The sequence below is a fragment of the Martes martes genome (genome assembly GCF_963455335.1).
Source record: "Martes martes genome assembly, chromosome: 4".
Taxonomy (NCBI): Eukaryota; Metazoa; Chordata; class Mammalia; order Carnivora; family Mustelidae; genus Martes; species Martes martes.
In genome coordinates, this window is record NC_137891.1 from 152481881 (window position 1) to 152507587 (window position 25707).

Here is a 25707-nt window from a genome sequence, read left to right on the forward strand (position 1 = left end):
AAAACCGGTTTAGACTGAGCCCAGCCCCTTGATAGGGGGCAGAACAACTCTGCCCAAGCAGCATAGACTGAAAAACAACATGACAGGCCCCTCCCCAGAAGACAGGCTGAAAGAACAAGAGGACATCAACCACAAGGTCCCCATAAAACTGTAAAACCCCAGCACCAGGGGAAAACAGTATATTAAGTTCCTGGTATTGCCTCACAGCCTGTATATTTCTTAGATACAACTTTTCTCTCTCTGTCCTTTTTTTTTTTAATTCTTTCTCATAATTCTTGTTCTTTTCTTTTTTTAAATCTACTTGTCATTTCAACTAGATGTTTAATGTAACATATTGCGTAGTAACTTTTTTTAAAAGATTTTTAAAATTATTTATTTATTTGACAGACAGAGATCACAAGTAGGAAGAGAGGCAGGCAGAGAGTGAGAGAGAGGAGGAGGAAGCAGGCTCCCTGCTGAGCAGAGAGCCCAATGCGGGGCTTGATCCCAGGACCCTGGGATCACGACCTGAGCCGAAGGCAGAGGCTTTAACCCACTGAGCCACCCAGGCACCCCTCCATAGTAACTTTTTAAACTTTTTTTTCTTACCTATACTTTCTTTTTCTTTTTCTTTTCTTTAAAAAAAAAAAATATATATATATATATACACACACACACACACACACACATATATGTATACATACATACATATACATATATATACATATATATGTGTATATATATGTATATATATACACACATAGATAGATAGATATAGATATAGGTATAGATATAGATATAAGCTTCAGTGTAGTCCTTTCTTCTCTATTCAATACCACTTTTCTATATATACCAGTTTTAATTTCCCTGTGTCTCTGGAAAGTTGAGTTCTCTAACAAAGATAACAAGATATACCTGGGAAGATATATCCTTCTTCACCCAAAGAGGGATTATTACCACCTTCCTGTCACTTCACTTTATTTGTTTGTTTGTTTATTTATTTATTTATTTATTGTCTTTTGTGGGTCTTGTTTGCTTACTTTTGTTTTTGTTTTTGTGTTACTCGTAGGGCTTATTTTGTCTGTTTTTTTTTTTTTTTTTAAATCTTTTTCCTTCTTTCTTTTTGACCTTGACTTCCGATTACTCTGAAATTTCCTGGGTTCACCTTGCCTGGAAAATGGCTGACATTTTCTGCTGAAATCCCCTCAACCACAGGCAATGGAATGACGAAGAGGAATTCCCAACCAACCAAACAAACAAACAAACCCAGAGACAACGGCCTCTCTAGCAGATCTAGTGGATATGGATCCAAGCAATATGTTAGAAATAGACTTCAGGGTAAAAGTTATGAAGACAATACCAGGCTGGAGAAAAATATTAATGGCAACATAGTTTTGTTAAGGGCAGTGGTGAGAGCAGATGTGTCAGAACGTAAAAATGCTATCAATGAGATACAGTCTAATCTGGATCCTCTAACAGAGTGAATGAGGCAGAAGAACGAATTAGTGATCTTGACCACAGAATGATAGAAAAGAAGGAGCAGGAGGAGCCTGGAGCAAATAGCTTAAAAACAGAATTAGAGAAAAAAAATGATGCCATGAAATGTTCCCAAGTCAGAATTCCTGGGATCCTTGAGGTGGTGGAGAGAGAGATAGAGAGAGGGAGGACTAGAAGATAGATTTGATCAAATCGTAGCCAAGAACTTCCCTAATCTGGGGAATGAAACAAGTAGTCGTGTCCTAGAGGCAGAGAGGACACTCCCCCCCCCCAGATCAATGAGGGCAGATCAACCCCCAGACACGCAATAGTAATACTCGGAAATCTTAGAACCAAGGAAAACATTTTAAGGGAAGGTAGGGGGAAGAGATGCCTTAAGTACAGAGGTAGGAACATTCAAAAAGGTAAGATCTATCCACAGAAACATGGAAAGAGAGAAAGGGTTGGCAAGATATATTCAGGATACTAAATGAGAAGAATATGTAGCCACAAATTTGGCAAGGCTGTCGTCCGGAACGGATGGAGAGAGAAGGAGTTTCCAGAACCAGCAGACGCTGAAAGAATATTTAACCACTAAGCCAGCCTTGCAAGAAATATTAAGGGGGGTTCTGTAAAAGGAGAAAGACCTCAGTGGTGATATAGAATAGAGATAGACAGAGACAATCCATAGAAACAAGAACTTCACAGGTAACATGATGACAACAAAATCTTATCTGTCAATAATTACTCTCAGTGTGAACAGCCTAAAGGCTCCCATAAAATGGAATAGGGTTGAAAATTGGATAAAAAGACAGGACCCATCCATATGCTGTCTATGAGCATATTGAGAGACTCATATTGATCTTAAAGATACATCTAGCCTGAAAGTGAAGGGATGGAGAACAATTTTTCATGCTAATGGACCTCAAAAGAAAGCAGGGGTAGCAATCCTCATATCAGACAAATTAGATTTTAAGCTAAAGAATGTAGTTCGAGATACAGAAGGACACTATATCATTCTTAAAGGGTCTATCCGACAAGAGGATCTAACAATGATAAATATCTATATCCCCCAACTTGGGAACAGCCAACTATATAAGCCAACTGTTAACCAAAGTAAAGAGACATTGATAATAATACACTTCTTACACTGTTGGTGGAAATGCAGATTGGTTCAGCCAGTTTGGAAAACAGTATGGACTTTCTTCAAAAAATTAAAAATAGAGGTACCCTATGACCCAGCAATTGCACTACTGGGTTTTGGATACAGATGTAGTGAAAGAAGGACCTTAGGAACTCCAATATTCATAGCATCAATGTGCACAATAGCCAAAATGTGGAAAGTGCCATTATGCCCTTCAACAGATGAATGGATAAATAAGATGTGGTCCATATACCCAGTGGAATATTACTCAACTGTCAGAAAGGATAAATACTCATCTTTTGCATCAACATGGATGGAACTGGAGGAGATTATGCTATGTGTAATAAGTTAAAAAGTGAAAGACAGTTATCATATGGTTTCACTTATTCTTGGAGCATAATGAATAGCATGGAGGACATTAGGAGAAGCAAGGGAAAAATGAAGTAGGGAAATTAGAGTGGGATCTGAACCATGAGAGACTATGGATTCCAAGAAGCAAAGTTAGGGTTTTAGAGGGGAGGGTGGTGGGTGATGAATGAGCTTGTTAATGGGTATTAAGGAGCTCGTGGTTTGCATGGAGCACTGGGTATTATATGCAAACAATGTATCATGCAACACTACATCAAAAACTAATGATGTACTATATGGTGAGGAACAAACACAATAAAAAAAAATACAAAATAAACCAAAATAGGACACCTTAAAAAAAAAAGAAATTGTGTATTTCATGTATTTTTCCAATGTATTACCACATATAGTTCATTATATATTTGTTGCTTTTTCCTTTTGCTTGTTTGATGTATATAAGTTTTGCAGTAGTATTTTCTTTTACTATTACTATTGAAACTCAGAAATGCTTAGTGCTTCATTAGGTTCATAGTTTAAAGCACCAGGGTGAGACCTTGAAATAAAATATACCATAGCCACAGTCAATATTCAGTATTTATTCATCTATTCAATCAGGTTTTCATTCAAAAAGTACCATGTTATGTGTTGTAAAATAGAACAGATATTACTATTTACTATACTAGATATTTCTCACAGTAATGGTGAAGGTGGTCAACGGGATAGTTATAGAAGATCAAGGTCCAGATGCTTGTTATTATTTAAGAGAATAAACTTAGCAAAAACAAAGACTATATCTGATTTATTATCTGTTTTATTTTACAACACATAACTTGGTACTTTTTTGAGGAATAACCGATTGAATAGATGGATGAATGTATTGACTGTGGCTATGGTATATTCCAAAGACAGCACAATGAAGTCAGAAATCTTTATTTCAAGGTTTTTCCTGGTGCTTTAAATTATGAACTCAACAAAGCACTAAGTATTTCTGAGTTTCAACTACTCATCCATGGGGTCATGGTGAGGCTTTAATAAAATAAAGCATTTCAATTAATTATGAAACTAAAGGTTTCGACACAAATGGTACCTTATTATTAGATAGCATCTGTGGCAGCAATTTTAGGATATATCATTATTTATCAAAACCCATTTATAGTGTTCCAGGATTAAAAGCAAAATAAAAATTTTCCTTTAAATGTTCAAATGCACATTAGTTTTTAATTGTTTAACCAAAAATATTTAGATGGCCAAAAATAGTGTTTTTTTCATCTCTTATTTCTTTTATTTTTATTTTATTTTAATTTTTAAGATTTTATATATTTATTTGACAGACAGAGATCACAAGTAGGGAGAGAGGCAGGCAGAGAGAGGGGAGGAAGCAGGCTGTCCACGGAGCAGAGAGCCCAGTACGGGGCTCGATCCCAGGATCCTGGGATCGTGACCTGAGCAGAAGGCAGAGGCTTTAACCCACTGAGCCACCCAGGTGCCCCAAAGATTTTTTTTATTTATTTGACAGACAGAGATCACAAGTAGGCAGAGAGGCAGAAGTAGGCTCCCTGTTGATGAAAGAGCTTAATGCAGGGATTGATCCCTGGACCCTGGGATCATGACCTGAGCCAAAGGCAGAGGCTTTAACCCCCTGAGCCACCTAGGTACCTCTCTTTCTTGTTTCTTTTAAGCATTATAACTGTTAGTATACTTTGAATTTATATTATCTCTGTATTTTTTCAAGTATCTATGTTATGTAGAAAAGCTGTTAGTCTAGTGATTTAGAGTCATATTGATGGAATTCAAATCCCAACTCGGACTCTTACTTGCTTACATGTTATATGACTCTAGATAAGTTATTTTATATCTTTGTCCTTTGATGTTCTCATATGTAAAATGGGGATAGTAATGGTTTCTACCTCACATGGATTGTTGTTAGAATTGGATAAGTTAGTACCCCTATCATTTTCGACAGTATGTGGAGTGTAGAAGTGCTCAGAAAATGTTTTCAATGGAAAATTAACATTCATAGTAGTTACCAAGAGATAAATATTCATATTTCTTTTTTTAATATTCGTATTTCTGTTAATATAATCCTCACTTTGTAGTTGAAAAAACAGAGCCTGGATGAAGTTAACTGAATTTTCCAGTGATACTCAGGAAGTGGATAGAGGTAGAACTTGAGCCTAGATCTCTGACTGAAAGTTCAATGCCACTGTGCAATGAGTATTCTACCCTGTAGGACATAGGGCTTTTTAAATATTTTTGCATGATAATTGAAAGAACCAAATTAATTCTTCTTGGGAATTCTGAAGACAATTGAAACTAGAAAAATTGAAATAAAACTTTTTGGTCTTAATTAGTTCATGTTTGTACTTTCCTATCAATGCATTTTTTTTCAGTACGTATTCTTGATTGGAGGTAATTGATTGTTTTGGCTCTGGAAGGAGGAATAAGTCTGGCTTCTCAGGCCAAATTTTAATGAAAGCAGATAAAATTACCCTAGGGTTAATTGATAAGGTTTTGGGGGGAAGATTGTTTTATTATCTTGGATTACTGCCTGATGAATCTTAGATTCAGGCAGTCAAAGAATGGTACAGCTGAAAGGAACTTTTAAGATTAGGTAACTGAATATTTTTATTTAGTAGATGAAGCCCTTAGAGAGTAAGTAACTTATGTGTTGTTGCACAGTGATTCAGCTGAGCTAGAATTTAGGTCTACTGATTTCCAGGCTCATATTCTATCTTTGACAACACAACAGTAAAATAAGTAACATGTAAAATAAGTAACATGCCAGTAGAACCAGTAAAAGAATTAATTGCAAACTTTGTTATATTTAAGGTTAAAGTTTAATTCTGAGTATTCATTTGGAGAAAGACACACTAGAGCTTATTTTAAAGCAGGATATTGCTATGCTCTTCAGGTGCAATAGAATAGTGATTTCTCAGTCAATTTCTGTGTTGCTGTCTATAGTCATCTTTACTCTTCTTCAGATGTTGATTATCTGGCTTGAGAATTCACCATACTCTTTGCTTCTATTTTTTACCCTATCCCATTGTGACAGTTATGTGAAAGCATAGCCCTATAATTGATTTCACTGCTCATTAGAGTAGAAATCAAAGAGAGGAGATACGAGGAATGAAAGTCATTGGTACCTAAGTTTATACATATTTTTTATTTTTTAGAATTAAAATATAATTAACATACAGTGTTATATTAGTTTCAGGTGTACAATGTAATGATTCAGCAATTCTATACATTACTCAGTGCTCATCAAGATAAGTGTACTCTTGATCACCTTTACTTATTCACCCCTCCCTCACCAACCTCCCCTCTGGCAACCTATATTTTTGATATAAGTGATCTGTTGGTGGAGAAAATGGAAATTAATTTCATGGCTGTTAGTGAATTTGTCATTATTCTTATGGAGCAACTAGTTCTAATTTTTGTTTAAAACTTTATTCTACATATCCTTTAACATGTTCTTATAGAAGTTTGGTGATTACCAAAAGTAGATTGTACTGTGCATAGTATAATGCATACTATTATTGTGAGAATTAAGTTAGAGATAGAAGTAGTTTGTATAAAGCTTAACACAAAATACATAAAATATTATTGTCCTTTTCTCCAACTAGGAAGCTGAAGTTTGGTTGTGATACTTCCTTGGTTTATTGGGGCTTGCCACATGCTCCATGGACATCCCAGTGTAATAATCTGTTACTTGTAGCACAAATAGATCTGACTAATAAGTACTCGAAGAGCTGTTTGTACCACAGCATGGACTAGCTGGAAGGCTCCTCTTATCCTGGGCTGTATTCAGAGTTGGCAGCCTTATAGATTGTGAATGCTGAACCTACAAGTACTGAATAATGATAAATGTTGCTGTCAGAGCTCATATTTAAATGTATGTGCCACTGAGCTGCCTGAACTTCTATTAAAACACAGTTCTTTTAATTTTTATCACCAGGTAACCTCGGACGGGTGGACCAGGTCTCTGAATTTGAGTATGACTTATTCATTAGGCCGGATACCTGTAATCCACGCTTCCGAGTCTGGTTCAACTTTACTGTTGAAAACGTGAAAGAATCACAGGTGAGGGAAGTGTTGGATATCTTCAGTGTGGTTTTGGTAAGAGTATTATGCCTTTGTTTTACGTTAAAAATCTCAATATAATGACTAGATTAAGAGTATATTCTTGTGTATCTCTAGCAATGATATTGTTTTAAGAGATATGAACAAATATGTATAATATGCTGTCTTTTGTTATCTGGTGGTTATTAAATAATACAAATAGATTATCTGAGAACAAAAAGTGTTCTTTACTGATTAAAGAATTAGTATAATACGCTGGTTTCCTCAAGAAACCCTTTGGAAGTGACTTGCTATTATGTTTCTTATAGAGTGCGTTCTTTGTATTTTTTTTTTTTTATAAATATTTGTAAGGGACATTTCTCACAGGCCTCAGTTTCAGAAAAAAATTTTCTTCTTTTGTAGAAGAAGGTGTTTACTTATATCTTAAAAATAATATGATTCTTGTAACTCATCTTATTCCCCCCCCTTTTTTTTAATCTGTTGGGAAACTCAGATCCAGTTTTATAGTACTTGCTAAGGATACTTGAAAACTTTGGTTTATATTTCTGTGTACTAATTTTTCTTTCATTCTGATCATATTAATCTGTCTTTAACCACATTTTCTTCATCTATATTTTCTAACAGTGTTTGTTTTTTATGATCCTGTTCAAATATTTTGAGTGAGAGTATTGATGAAAATAGAAGTACTTGCGTATGCCTTAATAAACATGTAATCCTAAGAAGTCATTTATCATTCTGTTATATTAAGATATCTAGTCATGGAAGACTGCACAGACTTTATACATACAGTGATACGATTTTTTTAAGTAGATGAAAGTATAATCCTATGACTGGATAGCTAGCTATCTGCCTTCTTCCTTCAGGGTCATCTTTTTCTAGTATACTTGGGAGAAAGGGAGGGTTGGTTTAATTTTCCCTCCCAAGTCAGCCCATCCTGTTTGCTCTTTCAGTTGGCTGCTTGCTTCTCTCCATTTTCCTCAACTGCAGTTAGATTCATGTGTCTGGCAATGGTCATTGTCTGAAATTTAGAGACTGTTACTGGCGTGCTGCCTTCAGCAGGAGAGGGGTGCAAGGAACAGTCACTCCAATTTACTGTTGATTCTCTTAATTCTCTACAACACTACTGGCACATGAGTCTTTGTAATGACACAGGTGTATATGATGTTTAATGAAGTAAGGGTTAATTGGAAGGAATTAAATAGATGGGAGAACTCTATATTGTTGGCTAAACATGATTTAGGATGAGTGGGGAAAATGTTAAATCCATCACAGAAAACTGCTCAAGGACATACTTCAGTTCCTAGCTTTTCTTCTTAGTTTTACTTACTCTCCCATGAGAGAATTCCTTTTTCAGCTTTTTATAGTAAGAATGACAATATTCTCCCCTTCACCCACCATAGGAAAACTTACACTTTACCTGACCAGAGGTTCACCTGACAGTAGGATTACCCTCTTGTTCCAACAAGACAATTAGTAATTATCAAAATGCATTTCCAAGTCTATATTACTGAGTCTTAAGAGTACAACTTACAGCAGGAGAATTTAGGCACATCTACAACACTCAGTCTTGGCTCTTCAACTTTGGGTCCCCTGTCAAGTCTCTCTCTGCTTCCATGAGAAAGACATACAACCTCTTGTTCTTCTATTGGTGTCTCATGTCAGTAACTTATGGTTGTAACGTACACCACTGAAAAACAAACAATAATTCTGAAGCAATATAGTCAATTCATATGAAGGAAGAGAAACATTTTCTTAAAAGCAGTACAATCTGCCAGAATTTCTAATTTCCCAAAGGGGTTTACTGATTTCCTCTTTATGCACACAACACATGCATATCCTTTAGCTTGCATATTACAAACAGGAATTGACTAAATCCTAAGAAATGAGACCTATTACTTTTCAAACAATAGAATCCTCTATCCTAACTATATCTTTGCTAAATAGAGACTTTTAGCTCTAAAATTATTATGCTTCTTTAACTTTGGGCCACATTAAATTCTTAGCCCTGTTTTTCCTTGCACTTTAATCTCTGTACAAATAATATTCTTACATGGCTACTCTGGTCAGGAGGAGGGGTGGGGAATGGTTTAACTAGACAGGGAAAATGTGTTTCTTTATTTTCTCTTTTAGGGGAAGGGGCAGGGACAGAGATAGAGGGGGAGAAGGAATCTTAAGCATGCTCCATGCCCAGCATGGAACCCAACACAGGGCTTGATCTCACAACCCCTAGATCATGACCAGAGCTGAAATCAAGAGCCCATCACTTAACCGACTGAGCCATCCAGGTTCCCAGGAAAATGTATTTCTTGTTATACTATCTGAGATAGTTTTTTGGACAGATTGCTCATAAATTTCAGTTTCTTGTTCTTTGCTTCTCTAGTTGCTTACAGGTATGTTCTTTTTGTTGTGTAAAATGTCTCTCCAGAGTGTTACAATTTTTATACCATATGGTAAAGTCATACATATCTCTCTTTTGCTGTCTTGCCTATCAGTTAAGCAAGTAACATGAATGTGTTTCAAGGGATTATTATAATAAAAGAGTTGGTGTTGTCTTTATGAACACTTATTTTTAGAGGTAGAGGAACCAATATTTACTTGACTCTCTGGGTTTCTATCTTCATATCCAGTGCTATTCTACTCTTGTGTCAATTGAAATCATGAACATGTTTATCTGGTTTCCTGGAGTGTGATGCTTTATCAACCTCTTTCTTTGGGCCATTGCTTGCTGTACTCACATAATTTAGTTATGGAAGTCTGTCTCAAGATGGCATAAATATGATCTGCTAGAAAGATACGATATATATCTTTCACTCACAGGATATTTGTTTTCATGGTTGTCTACGTGAAAGAGAATGGTTTTACGCTTAAGTTTGACCTGTGAGGTCTGTTTTTATAATGTCTCTTCCTATCATCTTTTCCATCTCTCTAATTTCCGTTAAAGTAAGACCTTCATGAATGTGACCTAGTCAGGAGCCATATTTAGGGCTTAGTACTAGCAAGCAAAAGAAATAGTAGTCTGATTTCATTAAATGAATGTTAAAAATTAGAGCATCAAATATACCATACAAACAGGTCTACCTTTTTGGTTATTTCCCTTGACATTTGTAAGAAGTTATAAAACCTTGGAATATGTGGTTCTGTATCCTAGGACTGATGTATAAACTCCCAAAAGTGGTTGCTAAATAGTGTGTTTGCAAGAGTCTATGTAAACTAACATAAATATATTTTTATTAAAAAGTAATTTTCTCTCTGAAAAACTTATATTAAATATTCTTTATGTAAATTTATTATTGATGCAACAAAATACTTATGTGATGTGAAAACAAATCTATTTAAATACTCATGACAAAATTCCAACCAATAAGAGTGGGAAAATGATATGTCTTGACTTTTAAACTCTGTTTTCTTTCCCTCATACAGTTTTTATCTCTTTGAATTAATTTTTGCTTTTTTTGATTCACTGATGCTCAATGTAGTAAATTTGGAAAATATAGACAATTATTATAAGCAGAGAAAAAGCACATACACATAATCAAACTATCTAGAAACACATTAACTTTTTGGCATATTTACTTCTAGACTTTTTATTTCCTACTTTATTTTTTGGAGCATAATTAAATTATTTAGCATATGCAAATTTCTGTGTTTTGTTTTTAAATAAACTAAGTAGTATCACAAGCAATTTTCTATCACTAAAAACTTCATAAACATGACTGTACAATAGTTTTTTTGCTATTGGACCATTTCCTTACTTTTGGGCATAAAGATTATTTTCCATTATCTGTTGTTGTAAATAACATCGTAGGGAATATCCTCATATATGAAATGTTACCCATATTTCATTTTGCTTACTTAGGATAAATTCCTAGGAGGGCAATTGATAGACAAATGATGTGAATATTTTTGAATTCTTGATACATATATATTACTAGAACAAAATTTATACTATTTTACTGTCCTATCAGCAATGAGATGCTTTTCCTTGCATTTCTTACTTTGGATTTTTTCTTGAGTTCAGTATTTCATATGTTAAGAATAATTTTTTTCATCACTTACTTTGAACTTTTACACAAATAAATGTGATATAATGCAGTGTTTCAGGACTCTTGTCATAAAGGAATTAATTACATTCCAGCAACAACATGAGACAACAAAAAAGATCCATTTATTGTTTTGACTCTTTTTCTCAATTCAGCAATCCTCTTTAGTTTGGGTGTGCCAAACGACTGTCCTCTGAGGTCTGTAATGGAAAATTTTAAAAAAGAAGTGTTTTTTTAAACAATGAAGTATTTCTTACATTACTGTAAGCAGTAATGTGGCTTAAACACAAACACACTTTTCTATATGACATGTCTGATTTGGACTTCAAAATTCCAACAGTTTGCTGCTTCTTTAATCTCCATCCTGGAGATTTTAGGTACAGTGAAACTTCATTCTAGCCAAAATCAACAGTGCACAGAGGCAGCTTATCACAGTAGAAAGAGCACAGACAATGGATTCAAATACATTTGGGTTTAAATCCTGATTCTGATACTTGTGAGTTGTTTTACCCTTGATCTGTTAAATTAATCTCTTGGTGACTCAGTTTTCCATTATCATCATCAAACAAATTGTAATGGTTATGAATATAGATTCTATGTTAGGTAGGTCTGAATTGTAAGCCCACCTTTGACTTATTTCACTTACCCTTATACCCTTTAGATCCATCCATGTTGTGCCAATAAGATTTTGTTCTTTTTTATGGCTGAATAATATTCCTGTGTGTGTGTGTGTGTGTGTGTGTGCGCGTGCATGTATCACATCTTTATCCATTCATCTGTCGACAGACACTTGGGTTGCTTCTGTATCTTTACTGTTGTAAATAATGCTGCAATATGTTTAGGGGTGCGAATATATTTTCAAATTGGTCAATGAAAGAAAAATACCATAAGATTTCACCCATATGTGAAATTTAAGAAGAAGAAACTGTGGAGGAGAAGAAAAACAAGGCTGTACCCACCTCGAGTCTAGCCCTGACATAAGTACAGCCATCTTGGCAAAGCAAAAGCTGGCACCTTGCACCCCCTCCCCTCGGCAGTATGTGTGACATTCCTCAACCACCCCTGGCTGCCCTAAAAGAAAAACAAATAGTTAACTCATCACAATCCTGCAAGACAGGAGTCTCCCTTGGTTTACAAATGTCCTAGTGATTTACAACAAAGAAGCCATCTTTTCAATAGCCCAGTTTCCAGAGACAAATAACTCAATTCCTTAAGCCCTAATGTTGCCCTCCCCACCATAAAACTGGAGGAGGCTTAGGCAGAAGGAAATGTAAATAAAGTTAAATTTCTTCTAAACCTAAATCTCACTAACAAGGACACTTGATAGGAGAAATGTGAAACTTTATCTCTAAACCTCCAAGATAGTGTCAGCGATCATTCCCAAGCATATGACCCACTGATATACATCTAAAGGGTCTCACAAGAAGATTTTTATTATTGGTAATGAATAACCTTTTCCCCAGACAACAGCTAGCCCCTCAAGGTCCTGGAGACCTCACTTCCAAAATTCCTTAGAGACTTACATCATCCATAACCCCCATTGTCCTCACCCACCGCCGAGTCCACCCCTACTCTGCCTTTAAAATCTCTGACTGTAATATGGCTCAGGGTCCAAGTCCCTACTCCGCTGTGTCGGGTATACTTGGGCCCAAGCTTAAGCTTGTCAAATAAACCCTTGTGTGTTTGCATCGGTGCTTGGCTCGGTGGTGGTCTCTCAGACGCGAAAACTCGGGCACAACAAAAACAAATGAACAAAGAAAAAAAAAAGAGAAAAATTTTCATGTATCACAGAAACATCATCATCAAAGAAACTAAGATACCTAAGACATCAAAGAAGGCCCAAACAATTAGTGAGCATATACTTTTTTGTTGTAATTTTAATAGAAAGGGAGGGGGACAGGCAGAAGGAGAGGGAAAGAGAGAATTTTAAATAGGCACCATGCCCAACACAGCGCTCGATGCAGGGCTTGATCTCACAACCCTGAGGTCATGGTGTGAGCCAAAATCAAGAGTCAGATGCTTAACTGAGTCACCCAGGCACCCCATGTAGGATATACTTTTATTCAACAAATATTTAATGACTACCTCTTTGTTCTAAACATAGTTGTAACACTTGGAATATAGTAATCAAGTGAGAAAAAAGATAGGAGCACTTATAGGCTTTTCATTCTAGGTGTATCACTGGGTCAAAGTGAAGGACAAAAAACAGACATAACAAATGAGATATATAGAGGAGACCAAAATGAATCATCACTAAAGTAGGCCTCCTTGAGAAGGTAACATTTGAGCAAAGACAAAGGATGTAAGGAAATATGCTTTACAAATATCTGGTAGAAGGGCATCCTTACAAGTTGGAATAGCTATTGCTCTAAGCCAATGTCCTGTTGGAATCATATCTGGTTCGTTTGAGGTACAGGAAAGAAACCAGTGGATTAGAGCTATGTGAGCAAGGCAGAAATTAGTAGAAAATGTGGTCAAAGGAGTATGTATGTGGTAGGGTAGCAGTGGGTTGGTTGAAGTGATGATTTTGTGGGATCTTGTGGTTCATAGTACAGACATTATCTTTTACTCTGAAGTATAAAAAATATTAGAGGAGTTTAACAGTAGTTACATCATATGACTCATCATAGAATTATTGACGTTTCCTTGTTAAAAGTAGACATTAAAGACAATATGACCGAAGGATAGAAACAGGGATCCAGTTTGGAGACTTTTGCTCTAATTTTAGTGGGAGAGATAGTGGTTTGAATTATTACGGTCGCAATTTAAATGGTGAAAGATATTTGAAGATACAGCCAGAGGATTTCCTTCTGGATTTGATATGGATATGTATTAAAGAGAGGAATCAGGGATGACTTTACGGCTTTGGCATGAGTATCTGACCTGCAGAGATACAGAAGGCAGACAGAGGAGCAGGTTTTGAGAAAGATGAGGAGTTCAGTTTTAGGCAGGTTAAATATGAGATACCTATCGTATATTCAAATACACTAATAAGTAGGCAGTTGGGATACATGAGTCTGGAGTCTGAAAGAGAAGTCAGGATTGAAGCTATATATTTGGGAATTGTTGTCATATAGAGAGTATTTAGTCATAAAACAGGGATGATACTACTATAAGAGTAAGCATAAATAGAGAAGAGGAGAGGAAAAAGTAGTGAGTTTATAGGGACCTCTGACTGAGAAGCTAGTAAAGGAAACTGAAAAAGAGCTGTTAGTAGGAGGAAATCCAAGTGTATATTATCTTGGAATATAACTGAAGAACAATCATGAAGGAGAAGTGAGTAATACACTGTGAAATATGCTGCTGATAGTTTAAATAAGATGGGGACACAGGATTGATTGTTGGATTTGGGATTATGGAAGTTATTGATAACCTTGACAAATAACAGTTTTAACTGAGTGCTAGAGTAGGCTTTAGAGAATGAGAGAATAATATCTTCAGTGTTCATCAATGTTATTGCAAAATGCAAAATTTCCTTCTTTTCAAAGGCTGTGTAGTATTCCATTGTATGTATATACTACATTTTCTTTATCCATTCATCCGTTGATGGACATTTAGATTGCTAAATGCTGCATGATTCAGCTTACATGAGGTATTGAAAATAGTCTAATTCATAGAGCCAAAGAGTGGAATGGTGTTTGCCAGGGGCTGTTGGGAGGGGAAATGGGGTTTACTAATTGATAGGCTTTGAGTTTCAGATTAGCAAGATTAATAAGTTGTATTTATCTGCTGCACAATATGTAGTCAATGGTAATGTATCTTGCTCTTAATATTTTGTTAAGGGTGGATCTCATATTAAATGTTCTTGTCACAATAATAAAAAGAGGGAATGGGAAGAGAGACACTGGAGACATCTAATGTAGGCAACTTTTTTTTTTTTAAGATTTTATTTATTTATTTGATGGAGAGAGAGAGATCACAAGTAGGCAGAGAGGCAGAGAGAGAGAGACGGGGGAAGCAGGCTCCCTGCTGAGCAGAGAGCCCAATGCGGGGCTCGATCCCAGGACCCTGAGACCATGACCTGAGCCGAAGGCAGAGGCTTAACCCACTGAGCCACCCAGACGCCCCTAGGCACTTTTTTTTGAAGAAGTTCCTTGCAAAGGGGAGAAATGAAATGGAATGGTAGCTAACAGAGGTAGTAGGTCTGAGAAAAAAATTTTTTTGCTTAGGTGGAAGAAATAGCTTAATCAAATCCTGATTAACATGATCTAATATAGAGCAAACAACTGATGATGCAAAGAGGAGAAGGGATAATTTCTGGAGTGATATTCCTGCATATTGAGAAGGGACAGTTCATAAATTGAAGGATTGCCTTTAGGTAGGAACACAGGTAGATGTTTTTCACATAGTAAGTAACATGTTGAAGGGACGAATGAGTCAGAGCTGATACTAGTAAGCGGATAAAGGTAGTAGAAGTAATCTTTGGAGTTTTTCTTCTGTCCTTCAGTCCTTTCAGTGAAATAGGAAGCAAGATCATCAGCAAAGATTGATGATGGGGGAAGGAGTTTGTACTCATCAAAGAGAGTGGAAGAGCAAATGACCTAGAGTATAATAATAACTTTTGTTGACAATAGTAAAGGTAACACTGAGATATACAGACATGAGTTTAAAGGCATAAAATTCAGTGTGTTTTTCACCTAGTCCTTTTAGCTATCAGCCTGCACGTGCAGAATAGGGAGAAAGTTTAATTTAACCATAGTTATGTTTTTACTTTTCCTGAGGAAACAGTATTTATTTTATTATTATATTTGTACTTTTAAATCAACTTGTTGAGATATGATGTTTCATACAGTCAAATTAAAATATATCACAATCAAAATAAAAAACATTTCCATTACTACAAAGAGTACCCTCATACCACCTCAGAGTTAATCCTTTCCCTGTATTGTTGTAACCTTTTACTTTATCACTAGCAATAAATGAGAATTTTCACTTGGGTTTTTTTTTTTTTTTTTTGGTATCTTATGTTTCTCTCATCATGTTTATGTTATATATTAAATCCTTGAATATGTTTATAATATACTTGAATGTATTTATAACTGTATAAAGACTGTGAGAATTCTATTATCTTTGTCATTTCTGGGTAGATTTGTATCAATTGATTTTTCTCCTGATTATAGGTCACACTTCTACTTTTTTGCATACCTGGACATTTTTTATTAAATCTGACATTGTTATTATGACATTGTTGATTGTTTAGATTTTTTTTTCTTTTTTTAAGGAAAAGAAAAATTATTCAGAGTTTTTTGTTTTTGTTTTTGTTTTTTTTTTGGACAGACAGTTATTTGTAGAGCAGCTTGACTTTTTTGAGGCTTCTTTTAAAACTTTGTTAGTGCAGGCCTTGTTCAGTGATGGTACTTCAGTTCTAGTAGGGTGAGACACAGCCTTTTAAGAGTATCTACTGAATGCTACAGATATCCAATGGGCTCTCTATTCTGGTGACAACTGGAATGTTTCCAATCCCTGTGTCTTGAAAGTTAGAGTAATAACAGGAGTTATCTCATTTGTTTCTTTTCTCTTAGGGATCCTAGCTTTATGATACCTGGTGTCCAATGTGTGAAAACATCTGTATATATATCTTATGCAGTTTTTTAGTTGTTCATGATAAGAGGGCAGATATGGAGCAGTTACTCCCATTGTGATTATGAAGGCTTGCTTCTAAGTGTTGCTAAGGCAGGTCTAGATTAATTTCTAGTTTAGGGCTGGTTTAAACCTGCCACTAAGATGTGATCTTTCTGGAGGCTTTGCTGACATATTCATTGAGCCCTTCACTCTGGTTTGTTTGGATTTGAATGTCTCCCGGCTCTGTGTGAGTTTTTGGATTTCTTCCACCACTTTCTTGTAGTGGTTCTTTGCCTATTTTCCTGGAGTCTTATCGTACGCATATACAGCTTTGCATTCAGCCAGAGAATCAAGTTAGACCCAGTACAATTTTCCAGAGTTTTTTCTGTGCATAGTCTTCTCCAGTGCTCTGTTCTATAATTCTAACCACATTATCTCCAAGCCCACTTCTGGAACTCCAGCTTCTGTTTCTTCAGCTCAGTGAGTTATCATTCATTTTACATGAGTTCCTTTGCCTTGCATCATAGTTCTGAAGGTGCCTCCAGACAGAAAACTTTAGTGATCCCAGGGCTTACCTGATTTGTTTCCCTGTCTCAGAGATCAGTCATGAGTTGCCAGCTCTCTAATGCTGAAGAAAATCTGTTTTATGTATTTTGTTCAATGTTCTGCTTGTTTATACTGGGCAGATAATTTCAGTAGCAGATAATCTGTTATGGTTGTAAACAGAATGTGCTTGTGTTTTCACCAGTAGAGACCACAAACTGAGAGAAGAATGAGAGCCCAGGGTACATTCAAGAAAGCCTGGAGAAGGAATATACATTAAGGGGATAAGGAGTAATAGTAAGGTGAAAGGTGGTGAAAATATGATAGATCAGTACTTTGAAGGTAGGATAACAGTATCCAAATCCAGTAAATTTTGAGAGTAAAAGATGATCTAATAATTACAACTAGATAGCAGTCATAAACCAGAACTTTTCTAAGCAAACAGAGACTTTACTCATCTTTGTGGACATTCTAATGAAGTGAAAGTAGTTTGGTAAGTAGTGTACTATAGTAAGCTTCAAAGAGAATTGGTGGTCATTAGAGAGTAAAATGAATGAATGAAATTGAAGGGAATGCACTTATTGCAATTATTGGTAATATCAAGGTATAAAGTAAGTCTGTATGTGTAGCTATATATGATATAATGGAAGGTAAGATATAGGAGAGATATAGGGATGATATAGTAGCCAGAATGTTGGGAAAGATTATCTCTGTGTATACTGGAGAAATGACAGTGAGGCCTGAACAGCAGTCATTAAGAAATGAGGAGGAATGACAGAGAAGTAGGGAGATGCTAGCAATAATGAGATAGAGTAGAAAAATAATCAGATGGATTGAAATTCAAAGATATGTTTGTGGACATAAAAGCTCAATATTATAAGATGTCAATTCTCCCCAAATCAACCTATTATTTAAACACAATTCCAATTAGAATCCCCCCCAATTTTTTTTCCATAGATTTTGACAGGCTAGTTTAAAAATTCATGTGGAAAACCAAAGGGCAAAAATAGTCAAGCCAATTTTGAAGAATAATTAATGGGTATATATTTATTTTATTGAAATTCATATTTCAGCTAACACTTTTTATTTATAGCAACAGTGATTAAAATAGTATGGCATTGCCATAAAAATAGACAAATAGTCCAAATGGACACTCTGGAAATCAGAAACAAGGTTATTTATATGACAGAGGTTTTATTAGAAAATGAGAATAGTAGGGTCTATTCAATCAATGCTACACATTATCCCCATGTTATATGGATTAAGTACTTAAATATGAAGATTCTCCCTCCTTCTCCCTCCACCCTTCCCTCCCTGCCACTTGCGTGCTCTCTCTCTCTGTCTCAAATAAATAAATAAATCTTTAAAAATTCTTATTCGAGGAACAAAAAAGCAAAATCATAAAGAGATAAACTTTTGAGTTTGTAAAAATAAGCTCTAGGTGTCAAAAGAACCGGAGTTGAAGCTTACACATTATTCTAGGAAATTAAATTTGTGCACTATATTACATATAGGATTGGTATCCAAAATATATAAAGAATTCCTACAAGCAAAAAGAAAAGAAAAAGAAAAACACCCAAGTATACCAAGGATATAAATAGGCAACTCACTGAAGAGTAAGTGTTAAAGCTCTTCTCAAAAGAGTTGGATTGGGATGAGAAATTTTCTTATAAATGAGAAAAAGAAGAAGAGAAATCTCTCTCAGGTATACTGGCATGAAAAAGACATCTTTTGCTTCTGATTGTTCAGGTGTAGTAATCATATTAGAGTGGAGGGAGAAAAAGCACGAGTTCTGGCATCAAGATCTTTGTTTTGTTGCGTGCTAGCTTTGTGTCCTTGGGCAAGTTACTTAACCCTGCTATGTAAGCATCAGTTATTCATCTTTAAATTTGGGTCAGTTTTACTTGGTTTGAGGTATTGTTTTGGAGATTAGTAATAGATGTTTCTAAAACACCTAAAGAGTATCTGAAACAGACATGTATTTGTATTTTTAGCTTAAGTAACCTTATTTGTCAAATGGGTTTGGTGGCACATTTATTTTAGTGTGATCTTTGTAAGATACAACGTAAGTTAGCCATATCTCTGATTCATGGGGCAAGGAATTCTTTGTTCATGGAAACATTCAGAAGATAGGGTAGCTAAGTGTTGATTCACTAAATTCTACACCTGAAACTAATTTTTACACTGTGTGTTAACTAACTGGAATTTTTTAAAAATGTGGAAAGAAAAAAAAGAGCAAAAAAGATGACAGGATAGCTTTCAATATGCAGTAGATATGCAAAGCTTAAGGAATTTGCATATCAACTATATTATTTTAATTTTTGTGGAAGTATTGCCAACATGAACACATTTTCATTTTTTCAAGTTGGCTTCTATTGTTTTTCCTTGTAATCTTCACATAGATAAATTTGAGTTTCTAGGAAGTGCTAGTAAGTCTTAAGAACCATACCTGGAATTACTTGCTTGTATCTTTATAATAATGATATGCATAAATATCAATGCCTTTGTATATATAGTTTATATATTTGTCCATTATATCACTTATACCAGATACTATTAGTATAATTTAAAGTGATAGCATTCAAACATAAACGTAGCTGGCATTATGCTTTGTATTTTTTTAAACAGACATTTTGCTATTACAGTAGTCATGAATGATTTTCATGTTGCTAAATCCAATAGGCATATTATACCCCTTATTTTAATTTATCTTTCATTTGATACTGTTGATAGTTCACTATTGGGAATTCTATTACCTTGGCTTTCCTGATATTCTTCTCTTGATTCTCCTTGTATCTTCTGTTTTGTTTCTTCTGATTCTTCAGAAGTCCTTCATGGGCTTCTCCTATCCTACAAACTCCTTAAACATTGATACTCACCATGATTTATCTCACATCATTATGTCTTATATTTATATCTCTTTTCCATAGTCCCATTTGTATCTTTAACTGAAAATCTCTCTTGAGATTAATACACCTGGATTCAACTGCTTTTTGGACGTCACGACTGAGTGTCCCATGGTGTCTCAAACTCATCATTTACAAAAGTGAGCTCTTATCTTATTTAAATCTGCCTCTTCTATCTACTGTATATTCTAGTGAATGTTACTATTCTCCATGCAGTCATTCAAACTGGAAATGTGGGAGTTATCTTAGACCCCTTCCTTGTGGATCCATTTCTAAAAATAGTAATAATGATAATTATCATGATTTTAATATAACCACAATTTAGTGATCACATGCTGTGCCAGTACTATGCTTAATGCATTATTTTCAGTCTTCACACTAACTTTCGGAGGTTGGTACTATTATTATCTTCATTTTATAAATGAGAAAATCAAATTTGCTTCTTGTTTTACTGCTTCCAAATTTCTATGTGTCTTTCTATCTCTGCTACTGTCATTCAAGTTCAGTCTACTATGTTAAATTGCCTGACAATGGTAGTCATCTTTCAACATGTAGCTTTGTCCAGAGTCCTGCACTATTTAAGTCTTTCTTTCACACTGACCTGTTTATTTATTTTCTATAAATTGCAAATCTGACTTTGCTACTTCATTGCTAAAGCCCTTAAATGTTCCCTATTCCTTTAAAGTCCAGGTTTCTTAGCCTGGCATATGGTGCTCTTCATGGTCTGGCTTCTATCTAGTTTTCTTTGCCATAAATACTTATTGGCCTTCTTGTAGTTTCCTGCAGAGACCATGTTGTTTCTTACCTCCCTGCATTTTGCTCATTCCTGTAATGCCCTTCCAATACTTCTTGATTTGGATTAAGTTCATGCTTTGGAGTCATACTGTCAGGGTTCATATTCTACTCAACTATTTATTGTGTGACCTTGGACAAGAAATTTTATGCTCACTATGTCTTAGTTGCCTACCTACATGACACAGTATAACTAAGCTATCGAAGTTTTGCTTGACACTTAGAAAGCCCTCCATAAATGTCATTTTTCTTGCATTAATATTTAACAGTATTTATTGTGTACCTATGATATGCTAGACACTGTTCGGGGTAGTCAGGAATCAGCATTGAATAAAAGTCAGGGTTCTTCTTTTCTGGGGAAGCTCATGTTTTATTATGAGAAGAAAGTCAGTAAATAGGAGAAAGTAAACAAATAAGGTATTTATAGAAAGTGGCACATGTTACCACAGTTTGTTTATCCAGTTAAGGGATTTTGCAGATGTTTCCAGTTTTTGGAAATTATAAGTTAAACTGCTGTAAAAATTCTTGTACTTTTTTATGTTTGTGAATATAAGTTTTCATTTCACTTGGGTAAATACTTGGGAGCAGGATTGCTTGGTCATATGGTAAGTATATGTTTAACTTTGTAAGTAACAGCCGAACTGTTTCTCAAAGTGGCTATATCAGTTTACATTTCCATCAGCAATGTATGAGAGTTCTAGTTACTGCATATCCTTGCCAGCACCTGGTATCATCAGTTTTCAACCTTTTTTTTTAATCTTATCGATTCTAATAGATGTGCATTTGTATTTTCTGATTTTAATTTGAATTTCCCTAATGACTAAAAACTTTGGACATCTTCATGTACTTATTTGTTATCTCTGTTTATTCTTTGATGAAGTACCTATCCAAAATTCGTTAGTGTTTTAAATTGGGTTGTTTGTTTTATTACTAAGATTTGAGAGTTTCTTATATATTCTAAGTATAAATCATTATCACCTGTTTTGCAAATATTTCCTCTCTGACTGGGATTGATCTTTTTATTCCTTTAAAAGTATCTTTCACAGAACAAATCTGTAGTTTTTGTAAAGTCCAATTATTTCTCTGTTATGGATCATGCTTTTGATGTAAATTCTAAGAAATCGTTGTCTAACTGAAAACCACAAAATTTTCTCCTATGTTTTCTTCTGAAACTTTTGTGGTCTTAGGTTTGAAATTTAAGCCTATGATTGATTTTAAATTAATATTTACATATGGTGTGAACTATGGATTGAGTTTTTCTTAGAAAGTTTTTTTTTATGTATCTTTTGCATATGGATATCTATTTCAGTACCATCTGTTAAAAAAAAACAACAACCCTGCCGTTTCTGTATAAAATTATTTGCATCTTTGTTTTAAATCAGTTGACCTTATATGTGTGGGTCTATTTCTGGATTCTATTTTGTTCCATTGAATTATATTATCATCATTTCTCCAGTTCCACACTATCTTGATATCTGTAGCTTAATACCAAGTCTTAAAATCAGGTGGTATAAGACTTTCAACTTGTTATCTTTTTCCAATTCTTTTGGTTATTCTAGCACTTTTGCCTTCTCACATAAATTTTAAAATAAGTTTTTTGATTTCTATAAAACAAAGTCCTGCTATCCTGCTGGGATTGTGATTGGAATTGTATTGAATCTTTAGACATGTAGGAGAAATTGGCATATTGACATCTTAACAATATTGTTTCTTCCAATCCATGAGCTATAAAAATATATATCTTTCCATTTATTTTATGTCTTATTTGATTTCTTTCATCAATTTTTTTTATTTCTAAGTTTTTTTTTTTCAACATAGAGATGTCACTTATGTTTTGTTAGATTCATGCCTGAATATTTCTTTTCTTTTTGGTACTATTGTAAATAAAATTATTTAAAAGTTTTTAATTGCTTATTGTTCTTTGTTAGTATATATTAATATGCCAATGACCTTATAATCTGGATCCTTGCTAAACTGACTAATTACTTCTAGCGGCTTATTTGTTGAGATAATCTGCATAGGTAACTACGTCATCTAGGAGTAGAGAATGTTTATATCTGCATGACTTGTTTTGTTTTTTTAATTCAGAAATTTTTTCTTGTTGTTTCCACAAGCTATGGCCACTATTATAGTGATGAATAGGAGTAGTGAGAGTGGACCTGCTAGTCTTATTCCACATTTTAGGGGCATGCTTCCAGACTTTCATCACTAAGTATGAACTTACTTAAGATGTTATGTAGTTTATTATTTTTTTTGTAGATGTCCTTTATTAAATTGAAGGCATTCCATTTCACTCTGAATTTGCTGATAGGTTTTAGCAAGAATGGAGGTTGAATTTTGTCAAATGCCCTTGCAGCTTTTCAAGCAAAGCATAGTCACAAAATTTCACAGTTGAAAGTAATATTACCTTAATGACCATTTCCTCATATCTGAAGCCTGCATATTTGCTGTCACCTGAAAATTACATTCTTAAAGTAACATGATGATTCTCTATAACTAAAATATATATAGCTGCAGAAGGGACTTTACAAGATTTTCATTTATTTATTTCATAATATATACAGTAAACCTGTGAAGTAAGTATCATTAAATTAGGCAACAAAACTGAGACAAATAGAAGGTTAGTAAGTAGCTGAAAGTCAGCAGTCTAGCCACCTATGACAACTTTATATTCTCCTAATATATTGTGTGTGTTCTTTTTGTCTTTTATCCTTTGTATCCATGTTTCTAGAATACCTTTACACTCTTCATCTTTCAAACTTTGTATTTTTTCTTATATATAAAAACCTGGAGGTTTCATCATTTAGAATTATGAAATGAGTCACTCAACGTTTTACATTTAGTTATATGGCAGAACTAAGCTTACAGCTCAGATATCTTGACTTCCATACTAGTTCTTTTGCCCCTTTACTAAGGTCTGCTCTGGTGTTCATTTTAAATATAGTTTCATTTTCTTTTTTTATTTTTGTCTCCCATAATGCAAATGTTTTGGAGACTTTGCCAATGCTTCTCTGGTAATGTTGTACATATAGATTTGTGGCAAACAACTTTCACTTTCAAAAATTAGTATATCAAACCTAATTTTATACCAAGATTACTCTTGTCTTATTGATTCTATTGCTCTACTGAATTACTAGTAGAGTGTAGAATAATTGCTTTTGGATTGATTATAATAAATTTTTCTAAATTGTTTTAAATTTGTAGTATCTAAAGTGATGTTGATATAATCCAGGAATTTTCTCTGAAACATTTGGAAATAATATATTGTTAATGTGTGTCATTAAGTGAAAACACTAGTGTATAAATGGACTGGATAAATGGCAACTAAATATGGAAGCATTTTCTTTTCCTTTTTGTTCTCTTTTCATTTTCTCCAGAGATAAAAAATTAATCTGTAAAATATAGTATTTGATGATCCAACAATATTTACTGTGTCATATTTAAAAAAAAACATGTCTGAAAAATAACTGTTTGGTTCAGGGTATTTCACTTCTGTATGTAATTGGTATTCACTGATTTCTCTTTTTTAAATTCCTTTAGTCAGTTGATCGAATATACTTTATTACCCAATTCTACTTCAAAAGAATGGAAGAAAGTTGGGAGCAAAAAAGCTGAGCTACTTTCTTTTACTGAATTCATCTGAGTATGTAATGAATGCTTAGATTGGGAGTATGAAACAAGTAAGGGAGAGTGGAATTAAACATGCCTGAATTTAAATTGAACACTCAGTAGTGTTGCTCTCAGCTAGTTACTTAACCTCTGAGTCTCATTTTGCATACCAAATAATATTATTTCAAGGCATTGTGGTTTATATTAAATGAAATAAGTACATTTGTTAATTTTGTTTGAAATTAAGTAATGAGCATGTGGTAAAGTCCCTGATACATGGTTTACTTCAGAAAACATTTGTCAAACTTTTTCAAGAAGTATTAAGAACTGTTGTTATATGCCTGGCACTATGCTAGGCACTGAAGATATAGTGGCAAAAAAATGTCCTATAAGTCATTGAGTTTATATTTTAGTGAGAGAAGCATAAACAGATAAGTAAATGAACCTACAAAATATTATGATAGTTTAGTGATATGTTTTATGAGGATAGTGAGCCTTATCACTCATCTAAATTATTATTTTAGATTCTAAGGTAGTAACACTCACTGTCTAAATCTTTCATGTACAATTAAGGCTCAGATGATTCTCCAAGCATCATAGAAGACTGTTGCAGTGTTGTTTACTGATAAATAACTGAGTCATTGATGAAAAACGGGAGTATGACTAGGGAGAGTAGTTATTTATTCAACACACATGTTCATGACCCACTGTGAATCAAGGCGTTTGCATAAAGAAGTCCCTTTTTGCACTAACGGGACATGTGTTCTAGTAATGAGGATGAATCAAATATATAAAAAATGTAAATCAATGAATAAAATAATGGAGGAAATGGAGGTAAAATATTATGAAAGCTTACCATTTTTAGTTGGGCCAGGGCTCAGGGAATGTTTAGAGCAGGGTTATAGAGAGAAGACGTTACTAGATCTGGTCCTCAGAGCTAGTCTCGAATAGGGATATTCATCTTAGTTGAATAAATATCATAAACCTGATATGATAGCCAGAAGCTTCAATTTAATAGGAAATAAGTGGTAAAAACAATCAAATTGTATCATGGTGTCAATTTATGTAAAGCAAAACATATCTTTCCATTTTCACTAAGATTGCAAAGTTGGCCATAGAGTAGGGAAGTCATATTTTACCATTTATTGTACTTTAACATCAACATTCTGTGACATGATATGAAATGGTTACTTGTTTATAAGGAAAACTCTCGTATGAGTTTCACTAT

At 34.4% G+C, this 25707-nt stretch overlaps 1 protein-coding gene across 2 annotated transcripts in view; it reads left to right on the top strand.

Moving 5' to 3' along the window:
- AGBL4 (AGBL carboxypeptidase 4) overlaps window positions 1-25707 on the top strand; it is a gene marked incomplete at both ends in the record, with an annotated part of 1559236 nt that overhangs the window by 300087 nt on the left and 1233442 nt on the right. For both annotated transcript variants that reach the window (XM_080800716.1, XM_080800715.1), the window contains one exon: window positions 6903-7027. In XM_080800716.1, the coding sequence (XP_080656842.1) occupies window positions 6903-7027 (125 nt within the window). The remainder of the gene's footprint in view (window positions 1-6902; window positions 7028-25707) is intronic.